At 40.6% G+C, this 18653-nt stretch overlaps 1 protein-coding gene across 1 annotated transcript in view; it reads left to right on the forward strand.

Moving 5' to 3' along the window:
* The first annotated feature begins 766 nt into the window (after nt 1–766).
* The window catches only part of epas1b (endothelial PAS domain protein 1b), a 111869-nt gene continuing 93982 nt past the window's right edge, over nt 767–18653 (forward strand). The window contains exon 1 of the mRNA XM_055639644.1: nt 767–1365. Coding sequence (XP_055495619.1) covers nt 1340–1365 — 26 coding nt within the window. The 5' untranslated portion in view covers nt 767–1339. The remainder of the gene's footprint in view (nt 1366–18653) is intronic.

Genomic DNA, 18653 nt, shown 5'->3' on the forward strand with positions numbered 1-18653 from the left:
GCGAGTGTTAGGTCTGAGACAAAAAAACTGACACTATTTGCAAACATTGTACGTTTACAGGTCTCATTTATATGCGTGTAACTTTGTTTTACCCTTCTTCAATTCCCGTATTTACTGATGAACTTCGGTGGACCCCCCCCCCCCCCCCCCCCCCCCCCCCAAGATTGAGCGTGTTTGACGCCTTGTGAAGAACACTTCCTACAACATACATTCTGAAAATATCCCAACACCGGCAAATCGGCTTTCTTTCCTTGGGATTCGCTCAACAGGCCAAACGATATAATTTAAGGTTCATATGTATTTGTTTGCTGAAGTTAATAACGCACGGTGGCGGATATCTCAAGTTGGTCTATTTATCCGAATAACACCCGCCTCCTCCAAATTGTTCAACTTCTTAAATGTTAAATGTTGATTATGTTTTTATTTCCAGGACGTGTTCGCGGCTGTTGGCGTTCTCAGGTTAATGCTACCGAAACATTATCGACACTGCTTGTTTTCCTTAAGCATGCGTTCAAATTTAGATCAGTCACGAGTAAACTAATCCCAAATGGTAGTTGTAATTACTGTGTTTTTTTTCTTTTCCCACAGCCGGGACCCCCCCCCCCCCCCCTTTATTTTTTGGGTGTAATCAGGCTAAAATAGTCATCGGTTATCACCGCTTTAACTGCCCAGGAGCAGGACTTATCTCACACGAAAAGGTGTTATGTAACCACAAGTGGTCGGTCCTCCCATGCAGAGCGGGCAAAGGTTGAGACAGGCGGGGACAGGCGGGGCGGCGCGGAGCTGCAACCTATTACAAAACGAAGAGCGAGGAGCGACCTGTCAACTGGCCCAAGAAGGACAGGAGAGAAGAAAAATCGTCACGGTAATCGAAGCGTAAACCTCCCGCCCTAGTGGACGTTTAAAAACAAGAGCAGGACTTTCCTTTATCGCTGCCCTCTTTATAATTGATCTTCGCGTCGGGAGCGGCTGTACAATCCTCAGCAGTGTCCTGAGACTGTATGGTCGGCTCCACAGCCAGAGTGTTCACACCACCGCAACCAACTTGACTCAACTGGACATTTACTTTTACACTCGGGAAAACAAGAGGCTGCCAAGCAAAGGAAAACATAAATAAAGTCCCCCCATCTAAAAACAAAACAAAAAAAACCCCATCAAAGAATAACGACGAAAACGTTCGGCTCTGCGAGTGTGTGAAAGAGGGCGAGAGAAAGTGAAAGTCGAAGAGAGAGAGAAAAAAAGTATGAGTCGTGCCTTCTGCACTGTATTGCAAGTTTGAACCTCGATTATCATCAGCACTTGTCGCTCTTCTTTGCTATAAACACGAATCGCCAGGACCATGACAGCCGAAAAGGAAAAGAAAAGGTAAGACGTTAGAGTCAAATGTTTTTTTGAAAATTATCAGTAATAATTAGTTAATAATAAGTTGAAGTCACAACTTGCTGGTGACAAGGGACGAGATGTCTTGGATACCGGCGCACAAATGGAGAGAGAGAGTTATAAGGTGGTCTCTGGTTGGCGCTGCGATTGTTTTGCGATTCGAGTCTGTGGTCGAGGTGAGCAGGTCGTAGCCGCTTCTAGCCGCTTGTCAGCTGCGACCCGTCTCTCATTGCTGCCACTTAGCCTCTCTCTCAAAACCCTTCGCCAAGGGCAAAAAGACAGTCCGCTCCAATCAAGATCCGCAAGCACTTGCGAAAGGGACCGAGTTATTTGAATAGTTAGTTAATATGTTTTCCTCTCACCCCCACCCCCATCGCATGTTTGCTTTGCTCGGGCTGTTTGCTGAGTCCCGCGCACGATATGTTTTCCACATAATGACAACAGGCCGGAGCCGCGGGATTGACCTCTGCCAACTCGGCACAACTTCCACTGGACTCCGGTTGAAAGAGGATTTTATTTTAACGTTGAAACTTTCGTTGCAACCAGACACTCTCTGCTATGTACCAACATTTAATCAAAGCTCAAAACTCCCACGCAACTATCCACGTGTTTATCATAAACCGGAGCAATTCTGATGCATAATTGTTCTTGTAACGATTTTATTTTGCACCGCCAGTTCCGTTTTGCGCTTCAGTCAGAATGATCCCTGCATTCGCAGCGAGAACATCACATTTTAATTGTCGATGCATGAGGGAAAACCCCCTTTAAATCCCAGCATTTGTGTTTTTTTTTCCTTCCCAGCTGATGGTTTTTCCTGGTTGACAATAAATCATTTGTTAATTAAGATGTGGAGGAAATAATGAACTGAGATTTCTGAACGTTTTGATAGAAGCGGCCTGGACTTTTATGTACATTATTTCCTTTCACCCATTGCAACCCCAGCGCTTGCAGACGCCCCGACAGCAGCTGATTAATATTGTACTCGTATTATGCCAAATGGGCCAAATTCAACAGTTGTTTCTGAATGCTGCCTTTTTAGCGCAAGTTGTAACACGTTACAACGCGTAAAGCGGCATGATGAGTGATAATGGGGGAATTGTATTATAACAGCGGAAGACTCGACCATAAACGTGTTTCCTAACTTAACGCTGAAAGGGCAACTGTTGGCGTTAAAATGAGATTCAATAATACTTTTCTTTTCCTCTAGGAATTTAACCCCAATTAACGTTTACTTTCTCTGTGGGCCGTTCCTAAACTTCAAAACAACCGTACTGCAGAAATGAAACTTGTAAATTTGTGAAACGATGGCAAAATAATCTTGCAGGAAGTTAAATCCTCCGTAACTTTTTATAATTGACATAAAAGAAAAGTAACTAGTCTCCATTTTCAAGAAGAAGTCTGAAGAAGGGTCTCAACCCGAAACGTCACCTATTTGCTTCGCTCCATAGATGCTGCCTCGCCCGCTGAGATTCTCCAGCATTTTTCCCTACCTTCAATCTCCATTTTCAGATCAGCAGGTAAAATACAGTAAACCTTCATTTGCATTGTAAACATCTTCGTGTATAACCGGATTCAGCATACGCTTCGCTTTGTAAACCGCGCTACCATCGCGCAACTCATTGGTAACAAATGTAGGAAGGAACTGCAGATGCTGCTTTAAACTGAAGATAGACACAAAATGCTGGAGTAACTCAGAGGGACAGGCAGCATCTCTGGAGAGAAGGAATGGGTGACGTCTAGTGCCGAGACCGTTCTTCAGACCAGTCGGGGGAAAGTGAAACGAGAGATATAGAACAAATGAATTAAAGATATGCCAAAAAGTTACGACGAGAAAAGAAACAGGCCATTGTAGGCTGGTAGATAGATAATAAATCCAATTACATATTTGAATATTGAAAGAGTAATACAGCTTGCTGCTCTTCATCGTTAGTTCATTGACTGACTACAGTGGTGTATAAAGAGGGGTGAGATTTCAATAAGCTAATGCACGATTGTTTAAAAACCATGCAACAGGTTCATGTACAGGGACAGTTGTCCGGCATAAATAACCTGTGGAGCGCTGTCCAGAATCACAACACGAGTTCAGCGCTGCTGGACTCGCTTGGGTCCAGTTTGAAGGACGTGATTTCCAGTCGGTTCACGTTTCGAGCATCCTTATTCAAACGAAGGCTTGAAACCAGATCAGCGCGAGTGTAGCAAAACGAAACTGGGGTGATCTTCCAGGGGACATTTTGGGAAAAGCAGTGACAAGCAAGGATGAACAGGTTCCCCTCTTTAAACGGCATTGTCTAAATGATGGGAAGGAGGTGAGATGGGAGAAAGATTTTGTTCATCTCTTCTGGGAGATTCTAAAGTTTAAATAACACGAGTAAAAAGTTGGAAATATTTCTTCATTTAACACTCTTTATTCATAAATGCGGCACCTGTACACGTTATGTGAGATGGGAGTCTCATTGCTTTCCGAGTTTACGCATACTTGCTTGTTATTTCGTGAATTAAGTGTAAATTCGTCGAACCTGGTCGTGTGGTAAGAAGTGCACTAAGGAAAACGAAAGTTAACGAAATTGGTGCCGATGTGGCCCATTGCTGTTGTAACCTGTATTCTGTCGGAACAAAAGGTGCAGGAGTAGGCCATTCGGCCCTTCGAGCCAGCACCGCGATACAATTTGATCAGTATTTCCGAAATGGATCCGAATTAGCATCCACAATCAGTACCCCGTCCCTGCCTTCTCCCCATATCCTTTGACTCTGCTATCTTTAAGAGCTCTATCTAACTTCCCTTGAAAGCATCCAGAGAATTGGCCTCCACTGCCTTCTGCGGCAGCGAATTCCACAGATTCGCGACTCTCTGGGAGAAAATGTTTTTCCTCATCTCCGTTCTAAATGGAGAACTTAATTTTATAATGTTCAGGTTTTTCTATATTTTTTAACATGTAGTCGTGTTTGCTTTTAGTCGAGTAAACAATCTGGATGCACAAACTGGAGAGTGATTCCGGTGTTTCATCAACTACAGGTGTGCGAGAGAGAATTGAGGATAGGTGTTTGTGAAGAGTTTTAAATCCACCAGAGTAAATGTGGTTTTAGATAAAGGCGCTTTTCTCAACTATTGCTCGACGAATGTACTGCATTTCCATTTCTTGGTCATTAAATTCCAGTAACTTTTTTGAGAATCTTGGTTTATATTTTTCACATATGTGATGAATACCGACTGTTGATATCTCAATCCCATAGTAGTGGCTCTTCGGGTTGATAACCTGATTTTTTTTTTGTATTTAATTGTTATTTCATTGCTGAGGGTATGGATGGGGAAAGGATTTGGCAAAGCTGTTTATTTTATGATTGCCATACCTCTTGCAAAGGTGATATATGCAGGGACGTGAAAACATTTCTGTTTTTGCTGGAAATACTAGATGGAGGATATGTGACATTAATGACCAACTCCAAATTCACAATAAGGAGTTGATCTGTTGTTCTGTTTATTTGGTCCATAATGTGAAAACAATTCTAATGTCCTGATCTTTTATTTTGTGATATATCTTATGCTAGTTGCTACATACCTGCATGGCACATTCGGAAGTATTTTTTTGAAAATGTAGTTCACTTATTAAGAATAAGCAAAGAGTTCCTGAGGTTTGTGTTTGGGCAGGTGGATAATGAGGAAGAGGATATAAGAATATGTTATTCTGGACCTCTTTAATATCAGGCAGCTGGAATTGCAATCTTGTTTGTGCATCTTGTTTGTACCCATGAATGTAAGGCAAATGTAATTACAATGGGAATGTTGGCTGTTTCAGGTTCCTGGATTTTGTATACATTTTATATTTCTGAAGAACAATGTTGTGAATCTCTCTGCAACTGTATAGTTTTGAGTGTGTGTGTCATTTGGATCCGTTCAGGATTTAGAAATGGATTTGAATTATTGAAGTGTGACCTAGGAAATATAATATGATTAATACTACAAGTATTGATTTTGGAAACTAAACTAAGCATTTCGGAAATGCAAGCTAGTTAGCACTTGAAAAGGAAGGAAGAATCCAGGCTTCCAGCAACTTGTGTGCACATTTATTTTGGCAGACCTTGCGAGGTTTACATACTTTTGATTGCCTTACTAATAAAGGTGTCACCGAACTACAGGTTCATATGTGATGGATGACACTTTGAATTTGGGGTACCTGAATCTCTTGTGCTCATTAAGTGATCTCAAAGCTAAAGTTGTGAAAGTATATATTTTAATTATAAAGAATATTGAAGCCAAGTCAAGATTGCTAATAATATGGGTCTTTCTGCACTGGCTTATAGTTAACCATGACTGTCACTTGGACTTCTACCTTGTAAATATTTGCCTGACAATCAATAATGCCATATTCAGATGTACCACTTGAATTTACTTTACAGTTCCTGCGATAATGGCCCTAAGTGAGTATTTTTTGTGGCAGATTTTGCTAATAGGCATGCTTGCGCGTTCCATTAATGGAAGTGTAATAATTGAAGCTTGCACTAACAGTAATGATTCAGAATTTGACTGAAATATAAGCCATTGGTAATGTTAGTGATAGCCCAGTGAGTTTGTAAAATCAATCAACTCATAGCAGTTCAAACACTAACTATTATTTATTCATTATTTACTTAAAATTGACAAAGGAAGTAGGGTATTTAAAGTTGGGGATAAAAAACATTGGGTCTTTTAAAGCAAGTAGCCAGTAAGAAATGGGAATGGCTTTTGAAGGCATCAGTTGTGAAGCCCTTGAAGTAATACGTTTGGACATTGCAAAGACATTGAGGACAGATCTGTATAATGGCACAAAGGGAATGAGAGGAAGTGACCATTCAATAAACGAGGGACATAAAAGCATTTGACAAGGGCCTTCATAGTCGGCAGGTCCAGAAGATTGTGTCACACAGTATCCATGGTGAGTTGGTAGGTTGCATACACAACTCCTTCATCATCGAAGACATAAGGTGGCGTGGGGACAGGGCTTTTTTTGGTAACTGGAGGCCTGTGACCAATGGCCTGTGACCAAGGATCAATGCAGGAAACTCCCATTTCTAATATATAGTAATATTTTGGATGAAAATGTAGATGGTCTGATCAAGTTTGTAGTTGTAGTTGGAGATAATGCCGAGGGGTTGTCAAGGGATACTACATGATATTAGTCATTTGGTAATATGGGCAGAGAAATGGCAGACAGTGTTTGATCTGGACAAGTGGTGCTGTGATGCTCTTTGGGGGGTCAAATGTAAGAGGAAATTATGCAGTAAATGATGGGACCTGGAGTAGCATTAATTAACATAAAGATCTTGGGCAAATTTGCAGCACAAGTGGATAGGATGGTAAAGAATGCCTGTGATGTACTTGCTTTCATTGGTCAGGACACAAATATAAAAGTTGGCAAGAAAATGTGTAGCTGTCTAAAACTTTTGGTGTACATTTGGAGCAGTATACATTGTCCTGATGGCCCCTCTATGAATGTTGGAGCTGTGGATAAGGCGAAGAAGAGGTTCACCAAGAAGTTGCCTGAACTTGAGTTTATTCTCCAAAAGGAGAGGTTAGACAAACTTTCTCTGAGGCATTTGGAGGCTGAAGGATGATCTGAAACAAATATATAAAAATATTGAAAAGCATAGACGGGGTAGCTAGTCAGTCTCTTTCCCAGGGTGGACATTTCAAATACTAGAGGGCATATGTTTAAGATGAGTAGGTTGAGTGTAAAGGATATTTGCAAGACAACTTTTTTTTATAGGGTGGTGGGTGTCTGGCACATGCTGCCAGATGAGCTGCTGGAAGCAAATACGCCAGTAATGTTTGGGAGATATTTAGACAAATAAACTGGCCGGGAATGGAGAGATACAGACTCTGTGCAGGCAGATGGGGTTAGTTAGATTACCACCATGGTCGGCAACTTGGGCTAAAGAGCTTGTTTCTGTGTTGCGTATTTTATGTTCTTAAAACATCCCAGAGAGAAAGAAGGAAGTTGAAGTACCGAGCCAAATTACTGTGATTTTCAAAATTAGAGCAAAATGCCGAATTAATTTGAGACTAAAGAGGGTTGGCAATGCAAGTGCATTCTTATCTAATACAGAATTATTGATGTAGTAATTTTTTTTTAAAGCATCATATCTTAAATTAGCGATGGGATGAGATCTTATTAAAGTGGGCATTGAGAGTGATTGATTTAAAAGAGAAGGGAAAGGAGAAATAAATTGCAAATTAAATGCTTAAATCTGCTACAGTTACAGTAGTGTAGTTAATTTTAAGTCCCTGAGATTATAAATGGAAATTATTTATAATAGTTAAGACATGCCATCAGCAAGGTAGTTATGCTGAAGTGAAAATCGGCAGAAAATTATTTGGCGAGTTTAGTTTGATGCTATCATGCGATACAGGAATTGTGCGCCATTCAGTGCATTTAAGTGCTATGGCAAATGGAAAAATACAATTTCCTCAGAGTGGAATGGTACAACTCAGACACAGCCTTCAGCTGTCTGAGGATTAAGGTGTTTAAAGACCAGGAACTCAATCCCATTATCAATTGTAAATGCCTATTGAGCAGCAATTGAGCCTCATTTTACTGTGTATTTTGGAGATTCAAGCAATTTTCAGTTGTCAATAACCCCACCTCCTCACGAATTCACCAAACGCATAGATGGAGCACAATAATCAACATCAGTGTCCTCTCCCAGGTGAACATCTGGTTCTGATAATGACCAGTCAGGCCACCATATATACTGGGTACACAAAAATGTTGGAGAAACTCAGTGGGTGCAGCAGCATCTATGGAACGAAGGAAATAGGCAACGTTTCGGGCCGAAACCCTTCTTAAACACCATGTATACTGTCCAGCACCAGGGCAGCACAGTGATGCAGCGGTAGAGTGCTGCCTTACAGCGCCAGGGAGCCGAGTTCGATCCTGACTACGGGTGCTGTCTGTATGGAGTTTGTATGTTCTCCCTGTGCCCGCATGGAGAATTCCCCGGTGCTCCGGTTTCCTCCCACACTCCAAAGACGTACCAGTTTGCAGGTTAATTGCCTTTGGTAAATTTGTAAATTGTCCCAGTGTGTAGGATAGTGCTAGTGTACAGGGTGATCACTTGACGGCACAGACTCGTTGGGCCTGTTTCCATGCTGTATCTCTTAAATCTACGGACCAGTCTTGGAACAGGCACTGTTCTGAGTGTTATGTAAGAGGTGCTTCAGGAGAGAGGGGGAAGCATTTCTTCAAATTCTCCTTGGGAAGTGTGTGGAAGAGGGCAAGGAGCAATTGCTATGTAATATCCCTTATTGACTCATGAGTCTCCTGTTTGGTAATGTTCGAACCAGGATGGACCAGACCATATTGAATCCCTCGGAGAGCACATGAAGGTGAAGCAGAAAGAGCCCTAAGGTTTAAAGCAATGTCAAACACCAGCTTCCCTGCAGAACCTCCTCCCCCTTCTGAGTGTGCTGGTCCCACACAGCATATATCAGTCACCTCAGAACCCACAGGTCCTTTGCGGAAGCTAGTCTTCCTACTGTAAGCTCTGCTGAAGAACATTTGAAGCGACTTTTGACTTTTTAAATCTGAAGTTACTCATAAATATCAACGAGTATCATTTCCATCAGACAGCAAGAATGTCATTTTGTTCATTTAAAATAAATTTGAGAAAATAATCAATGAATTAGCTTAATTGCGCTTGCACAGTAGCTAGCATGTGGGCACAGCTGACTTGCATATTCACGACTGTAAAAACAAATGTTTTGTTTGGACAAGCACAGTTGGTTTAGTTTAATTTTGAAGTCGGATCTTTTAATAAAAGAATTGCCCTGCAATTGCCAGCCTAGGTTCCCTCTCAAAGGCTCTACCAAGACATTCCTAGATACATGGAACCCTTTCTTGGAACTTGTTAACTCTCTCAACTTGTCCCCAGACTCGGAAGAGGACTGAGTGCTCTCCACCATTGTTCTGCTCTACTGCAGCTGCTCTTCCCTTAACCCCCACCCCCCCTCCCCACACTTATTTATTTAATTACTTACTTATTTACTGTTATTAGTGACTCTTTTTTTTTCTTTCTTTTTTTTTGTGCTTTTTGTTTCGTTTATCTTACCATATTTGTGTGGATGTGTATGTATGTGATTGTTGTTCGTCCCCGTTTGGTTCCGACCTGATTCGGATGGGTTGAAGGTGGGTAAGGGTAAGGGCTTTGAGGGTCGCTTACATACTGTTGCACAATTATGCCTTGACTGTCACTGTCTGTTATCATTGTATGTATGCAAATTGCTGTGAAATTCAAATAAAAAGATTTAAATCAAGAATTGCCCTGCTCGTAACCTCTGGCAATTTATGAAGTCAGCATTTTACTTTGATTTGTAGCATGTTTAGGGTGTTCCCTTCAAAAGATCTAGACAACAATATTCAGGAGCCTACCATGTTTAATTATTCAAGCTTCTGGGTAGAAAAGATTGCTATCTGATTCCTGCAGATTTTTGCATTGGACTTCATTGTGTACAGCAACATAGAACCAAAGCATTGGGCAGGTCTTGTTCAAATTCCCCAAACGTCATTATTTTCCCCTGTTGATTGGTGTCACTGAGTCTTGGTATGTTATAAACATTAGATTTGGTATGTTGTTTTCAAAAGGGAAGTATTTTTAACCTTTGATTGAACGTAACACTTCCTCCACTTAAAGCAATCATTTCGTAGTTTAACAATTGAATATATATTTCACCTTGCTTAACGGCTTTGGAGTTAATGGTTATTGGGTACTTCAGATATTATTTTGTTTCTTTTGCTTGATTAAAACTTAAAATGTCCAATAAACAAAGTAAGCCCCGATCTAACACAACATTTCTCAAATTATTTGAAGAAACTTCACTCTTTGGCACTCTCATACCATTGAAATTGCAGCCAAGATTGATCGACCCTGTAAAGGGACACTGTAGTGGTGATGCTTGGTTAACCTGTACCTGCTGAAAGCAAGCAATGCATGTATCACTACAACTTGTGCTGCCCAATCATTTGTACAGTTACTGCATTGTGGAGCTGTACACTTGCAGAGCCAGAACATTAGTACTGGCTCACTTCACTTACAACTAGTTTGAATCTCTAAAAGCTGTGGTGCCTGAACCTGGCTAAAGTACTAGGGATTCTGACCTGGGAAACATTCACAAATGACAGCAGATGGGCGGAGTGTGGAATCCAAGGCACTGGAGATCTTGAAAGAAATGTTCAATAAGAGTGTTGTCTGGGAAACCCTTCTGACACATCCCATTAGACCATGGGAGCGGATACCTACTGTTGTCAAGACACAAAGTTGGTCACCTGGGACCTGGATGCAATGTTGTAAGTTCATGTCACACTTTGTTCTGGAGTTATTTTTAATAGTGTTGGTGCAGTGGACCTTTTATTTACAACTTACAAATAAATGTAAGCACATTCCTCCCATGTTCTTACTCTTCCTGTTCTACCTCCTTTTGTAGTTTTCCTTTTTAAATACTAAGAATTGCAAATTGGCCAGGATATGGTAGTACTGATGGAAGAGAATGACGATGGACAGCTAGTTCATTTCAAACTTGCTTCTAGATACTGAAATATAGATATTTAGAGGGCAGCATAGAAATTTGACCTGCATTTAATGAGATGGAAAGCATTAGTGACTATGAGCCATTAGATCCCTTTAAGAGACACAAAATGCTGGAGTAACTCAGTGGGTCAAGCATCATCTCTGGATAGAAAGAATGGGGGAAGTAATGTATGAACCTATTCCTTCTATCCAGTCAGGCTGCCTGGCCCGCTGGGTTACTCCAGCATTTTGTGTTTATCTTCGGTGCAAACCAGCAACTGGAGTTCCTTCCTACACTTTTGTAAAATGGACAACGCAGGTGCTAATTTGCAGAGAATTGTAGAGCTCCACTAAATGTGATCACATGTAATCTATGTGATCTATTGTTTTGGATTTTGATCAGGACTTTGATAGACATGACTAAAAGACACAATGATTGAAATGACTAATAGAGACAATTATGTGCTTGGTGCATTGGGAAACTTGCCAGAACCTTTTCACTTAGTCTTGAGATGTTTGGAGTAACCAAGTGCCAACCTGGCACAGGGCTTTGCACAGAACCTGGAGCCCATTTATACCAGCAAGAGAGTCATGGCCATTTCCATTACTGTTTCTACTTGTAGGCTCGGCCATTTAACAAACTCATAACAACTTCTGTGCACCACTAGCAGGTGAAAACTGTAATGGCAACTCGCTGCGCTATGAGAATCCTGCTGCAGAATCTCAGAGGTACAAAAGTTTTCATTATGTGCAAGTTGTGCAGAGGCTTAGGAGGCCTATTGGTTCCTGAAAGTTTCCTTGATGCCTGGTAGCCACACTTTAATTTTTTTTTTGTGTCATCCTTTCATTGTCCTGGCGTGCACCTGCTCATTGAGACCAGGATCCCCCTTGCATTTCTGGTAGCCTTATTGACGCACTCTGTTCCTTTGTTGAATCTGTACCATGTGAAATTGGAAATATAAAGTAATTTGCTCTTTATGGGCAATTAGGTGAGTAAATATTTTTCAGTGTTTGGCCGCAATTGATCAGTTGAAAGGTGGCGGGGAAGGAAAACAGTAATAGGGATGTTATTTTATTCCTTGCAGAAACACTTAAGGGTAGCCACCCTTTCCACAGCAATATTGCCTCAAGGCAAAGTAAATTTAAAATTGTTTTTAATTAAACTGTCATTAGTCATTGAAAACTGTCAGTCAGTATAATTTCCTAAAGGTTTGTCCTGGAAATAGTTTCTTCAGAGTGCCCTTATGCAAAAAAAAGTTTGTTGTTTTGGGGATGTGGAATGCAAGAAAAGTTTTTCATTTAATTTTGGGTACTATGATTCTGATAAAATTACATGATGTGTCTAAGTTTTTTTTTTGTAAATCTTAACTATTTTCAACAAAAACAAGTTGCATTCTGTAAATGTGAAATGAATGGTTGAACTAACTCCATGCATATGAATCTTCCTGTGTGTGAACTTTGCTGGGATGTTTTTGGGATTTAGATTTAGGACATTCATATAATGTCTTAAAGTTGTAGCAAGGCTTCTTCTGTACATTAACTCGGCTTCCCTCTTGCAGTAAAGGTCAAGGTTCCAGTTACTTACTGTACTTGCATGTTAACTTCCTGTCTTTATGTATGAGGAGTTCCCACATCTCTCTCTGTTTGCACATTTTACAGTCTCCCTCCATTCAACATACACTAATTATTTTGGTTTTTCTAATCAAAGTGGACAATTTTCACACATCCCATCTGGAACTTGCCCACTCACTAAACCAATCTATATCCCCTAGTAGACCTTTTATATCATTGCATCTTAGTTTTCCTCTATTTTCTGCATCTGTCACAGCTTAATATTTTGCTCCGTTCTTTTGTGTAAATGGTTGATGATCTGGCTGTGAACATTGTAGCACCTGCTCCTGCGTCACATTGCCATCCTGAAAATGAACCATTATAGAAATTAGGTGCAGGAGTAGGCCATTCGGCCCTTCGAGCCTGCACCGCCATTTAATATGATCATGGCTGATCATCCAACTCAGTATCCCGTACCTGCCTTCACTCCATACTCTCTGATCCCCTTAGCCACAAGGGCCACATCTAACTCCCTCTTAAATATAGCCAATGAACTGGCCTCGACTACCCTCTGTGGCAGAGAGTTCCAGAGATTCACCACTCTCTGTGTGAAAAAAGAATTATACCTGACTCTTTTGACTTTAACCAGTTTCTTCTCTACGGTAATGTATTATTCTCAGTGCTGTGAGATTGTCAAGTGCAATAACAACTTTTTATGCCACCTCATCAAAAGTTGAGGCTCTGGAAAAACATTACGACCGTTGATTACATTCTCCATTCTGATCAAGCTCATTCTGATATGTTCAACTCTCTGCTGTTTTCTCTGAATCTAATTTCATAGTTCATATTTCCTTATGACATAGGCGTGACATGACTTTGCCCTTCGAGTCCAAGCTGGCTCTTAGGCCAACCATCACTACCATTCCTCCACTTATTTTTCTATAACAAATTATCTCGTACATGCCCAATAATATTCCAATTCTCCCACTATTCATTTCCACTGGAGGTAATTTAGAGGGCAGTTAATTTACTAATGCACATTTTGGGATTGTGGGACGAAAACCAGATAATCTGGGGGAATTGGAGAACATGCAAATTCCACAGTAACAGCACTAGATGCAAGGCTCAACACCATGTTGCTGGAGTTGTGACACGCCTGCAATACCATTTGAAAGGTGCTTTCTTGAAACTTTTATGCAGAATGGTATATGCATCAGGAGCTGAGAAATTGTACTCGTGGGGGAGTTGTGCAAAGCAGACAGGACCCTTATTTCTGATGTCTGCTGTTTGTGTTACTTTTGCAAAAATCCATTGGTTGAATAAGAACCCGAATTTGGCTTGCCCAAGTTACTGCATGGGCTTAATCTCAGCATTTTACTCGTTTGTTTTCTTTGAACAACATTCAGCATGACTTCTTCAAATTGCATGACTTCTTCAAATTGAGCTGCTTATGAAATTTGCTATAATCTATGTCTTATTTATTTACCTATTTATCTATTTCTTAGCTCATTCGATTATGTTTTTGTATTAAAAAAATTAATTGTAGACCTCAATATATCATCATCAATGGTGAGCTTGCTAAATTTAATTAACCAATTCAGTTTTGCATCTTGCATATTTCGATGATTGGATTCAAAACAACTGCAAAATTAGAAGTGAGATGTAGAAACTTATGGCCGTGCAATGTTTGCGTCAAATTTTATTTGCTTCACATGACAATCAAGATTGTTTCCGCGGGTCATTTCTATGGCAGGACCAAAGGTATTTCAATTCAGTTTTTCCTGCTGAGGAAGTGACACATTGTTTAAAAATATTTTATTGTGGTGCATTTTAAAAATAATCTTCCTTAGCCAGGCAGATCACACAAGTTATGATAATATCAAGTCATCATATGTTATGACAATGAGATCTTTTGTAGTATAGCTTGTTTCCTGTTTTTCCTTCCCCGAACCTGTTTGATGAGGGAATGTCCTATTCCTTTTCAATATTTACCTACGTAGACAGCGTCATGAAAGGGTTGGTCTCTGGGTCATATAGACGGCCAACTTGTCCTTGGCTAGGGAGGAAATGGATCAGCATTGTTGTTAAAAGTATTCATTGATTCCTTTTGTATTTTTTCTTTTTATTTCTCAGCAGCTGTGAATTCTTTCCCCCCCCCCCCCCCCCCCCAATTATTTCTGGTGTGTTTGAGTCAGTGCACAGTCTGCTGCACTGTGGGTGCTTTAACAAATGCTACCCCTAGTCTATTGCGCTGGACCAGTTATTCACAGCCCAGATAGTTCATATGGAGTGATATGGATCATGTGCTGGCAGATGAGATTAATTTGTTTAGACATCATGTTCGGCACAGACACTGCGGGCCGAAGGGCCTATTCCTCTGCTGTACTGCTCTATGTTCTACGTTAGGGAGAGGGTGTATATCTGTGAATGCAAGTAATTCTTGACCTGGATTTTGCAGAACCTCTGGGCAGAATAGAAAGTTTTTTCCTGCTGTTGGTTTGAATTGGAGGCAGCTTCAGTCAGCCAAGGTTAAAGAATGAAGGGTACAAAGACATTTTAAAATATTATGCATCGCATCATTATTTACGATATTTATATTTGGCAAATGGAAGAGCTGCAATACCTCCAAACAGGCTTCCATATTTAGTAGCTTAGAGGCCTATTCTGGTCAAGACTGATATAGGAACACTGGTATGGTTTGTTAATAGTGCACACTCCTTTTCCAGACTTTGCAAATGAGGAAATAATTATAAACGTAACCATCTTTAACACATAACTTTGATGCCATATAATCAATAATTGTAGAATAGGCCTGCAATTGGTACATATGCACTTGTTGAATAACATAGAATAAAGCATGAAAGTTTCCAGCTTTTTTTCTCATCTGGTAGAAGGCATGAAGACCATCTAAATTAGTCTTGATAGGCTGGGTCTAAAGTTCACAGTGCAAGTTTCCAAGATTGCAGAGTTATCTAGTTGTTATGAGCTGATAATTGTTGACTTTATAAGCTGTAATGGCATGTCTGTGTTACGAAGCTGGCTTTTTTAAAGCCCTGTCCCACTGTATGAGTTCATTCAGGAGTTCTCCCGAGTTTGCCCTGATTTGAACTCGGTGATTTACGGTAATGGCCGCTCGCAGGTACTCGGGGCTCTCACGGTGAACATGTTGAAAAATCTTCACAAATCTTCCCGAGCTTACCGCGTTTCCCGAGTTCCTGCCGTTAGCGTTGCGAGTCGCTAAGAGACGTCCCCGAGCTCCGATGTACCTGCTACGTACATTCTACGTGCTTCCACGAGTCTTTTTTTTTTTAAAACTCGGGAGAGCTCTTGAATGAACTCGGACAATGGGACAGGGCTTTAACTTCCTCAAATGCTGATCTGAAGTTGAAGAATGAACAGCTACAGCTGTGAATTTCTTCAGTTCCTCTATCTAAAACGTTTTAGGCAATTTTATCTGACTTGTTATGATGGAGGGACATGTGATCCTAAAGGTTTAAGCTGCTCCCTTTAGGTGCTGCAGACAGAAATCTTGTAAAACGTCACCACCTGAAAGCAGTTATCAAACATCAATCTGAAGAAAGGTCTCGACCCGAAACGTCACCTATTCCTTCTCTCCAGAGATGCTGCCTGTCCTACTTTTTGAGTGTCTTTGGTTTAAACCAGCAACTTCAGTTCCTTCTTACACAATCTAGAACAACTCTTGGTTCAATCCACAATTAACTACGCCATGCTTGTATTATGGAGCAGCATTTGAACCTTGATTATGTGAACACCAGAGCCTCAAATCTGGAGGTATTTTCTAAATATTTTGAAGTGCATAATTTTATAAATACTTAATATTTTGCAATTTATATAGTGGTTAGTTTGAGGCCAGAGCTTGGTTTGAATCAATGCTTGATATTTTCTCCCTGTGGGAACATAGCAAAGTGATTCAATTGTTTTTATCAGTTTAGTCTTTTAGCCCTTTTGCCAAGACAATGGGTACATTCCTGTTTATTTCTTATCAGTTTTGAAGTTCATTCACTTTGACCTCTTTTATTAGGTCATAGATGATCCATGGTAGCATTTATTAGGGTCATAGATGATCCAAGGTAGCATTTCGAAGGTGGTGAGACTGACTAATGCAGAAGGAAGAATAGAACTTCTGGTTTGATAATCATGGTTAGGCAATCATGGTGTCATTGCTGATGACAATGGACTCCAGGGAGGGTCAAAGATATCTGTGGGATGATCATATTTAGTCATACTGCTGGAGGAAAGTGCATGCTGACATCCTTGAACTTTGATGGTGCCAGTCTGGCAGATTTCCAGGTCTATTGGATATTATTGCTATTATCCCAGCACACTTCTAGCAGCTGATCTGGTAGCAAAAAGCCTTAAACCTCTGGATAAAACCTTCCCCTGGAATCCCAGGCTTTTGCAATTCACAAACCACAGTTAGAACAATCACTAGAATCTCCCTCGCCATCCCTTTCAAAGTCGTCCTGCTCTCGAGAACTGCACAATTTCAAGAAGGCTATGCTTGCGCTATGTTTTCAATTGGGTTTTAAATTAATCTGCATCACCCTGGTGGGCAATAGAAACTCTAGACTTCTGCATTTTGCCAAATAAAAAGGTTTTGCTATTGGAATTGATGATGTGCATGATTCATAGTATTGATTATGCATGATATTTGAGATTTAATAACTTCACCACGTACCTTCACTAAACAGAATGCACTAATTCAAGAACGTGGACTAATGCAATCTCAAAAGACAGTTTAGTTTAGAGATATAGCATGGAAACAGGCCCTTCGGCTCACCGAGTCCGTGCTAACCAGCGATCCCCATACACTAACACAATCCTACACATTAGGGACAATTTACAATTTTTAACCAAAACCAATTGACGTAAAAACCTGTACGTCTCCAAGTGAAGCAACGTAGTGAAGTCCAGTTTAGTTTTTTGTTTAGAGATAGTGTTGAAGCAGGCCCTTTGACCCACTGAGTCCGCGCTGACCAATGATCACCCATACACTAACTCTATCCTGCACACTAGGTACAATTTACAGAAGTCAATTAACCTACAAACCTGCACATCTTTAGAATGTGATGGGGAACAGAGAGCACCCAGGGGAAACCCACGCGGTCAGAGAGAATGTGTAAACTCCATGCCGACTGCAGCCAAGGTCAGGAATGAACCTGATTCTCTTGCGCCAAAAGGCAGCCACTATACTGCTGCGCCACTGTGTCGCCCAGTACTAGGATTTGACTCCGCGATGCACGAGGATCTGCAATATGTTTTCAACTCTGGTGTGCAGCTTGGTGATGGTGGCCTTCCTAAACGTCTGATGCCTTCAAGGCAGTAATGATCTCTGGTTTTGGGAACACTGTGGCAAATGGATTCAAATGGGCTTTCTTCTGAATTATTGCAGGCTTGAGCACAGTTGAAGTGTATTTGCCATGGGAAATGTGACCATATTTCCTAACATGTCCCTTGCAATTGGCAGAAAGGCTATGGGATGTCTACATCCCATGCAACATGTACAAGAGAACTGCAGATGCTGATCTATTCTGAAGATAGACATTATTAGCATTAAGTTACTCCCTTTTCATTTTCTGTTCTCTCTTTGATTTTGGAATTTTGATTTTGAAAATATGAAGTATAAAAGTTTAATGACCATTTGCAAAAATCCTTGTGCCATATCAATTTTCAAATAATTAGGCTATGTTTCATACGGAAACTGTGTTTTCAAGAAAGGAAGGAAGTCCGTAAAATTAAAAGCATGAATTTTGTTTCCTTGACCCTGTTTGAAATATAAAGGAAAGTAAAGGTTCCATTTGAACAAAGATGGATTCCACAAGAATGCAGTCGCTGTTACGTCCAAGAAATATGTAAAAGAACATTGTGTGCGTATTTTTAATCTTGGTTGAGGTTAGAAGTTCAGTTGAGAAACATAACGGAACAGATGCTCCCCTTTGTGACAATGTACCCACGGTCACTTAAGTAGTTAATCAGTGTTGTAGTAATGAGCACATTAGAATTTAAAAACAGGGAGGCTGCATGCCTGTTGATTGAGCACAGAAAGGATTATTGCCTACATGCAGCGTGTAGAATAAACCCTCTTCCCCACAGTGGGAATGACTGCCACTGATTTGGCCCATGTGGTTGAACTCTTGCCTGTCAACACAAGTTCACACGGACTA

Source organism: Leucoraja erinacea, chromosome 8, assembly GCF_028641065.1.
Source record: "Leucoraja erinacea ecotype New England chromosome 8, Leri_hhj_1, whole genome shotgun sequence".
Classification (NCBI taxonomy): domain Eukaryota; kingdom Metazoa; phylum Chordata; class Chondrichthyes; order Rajiformes; family Rajidae; genus Leucoraja; species Leucoraja erinaceus.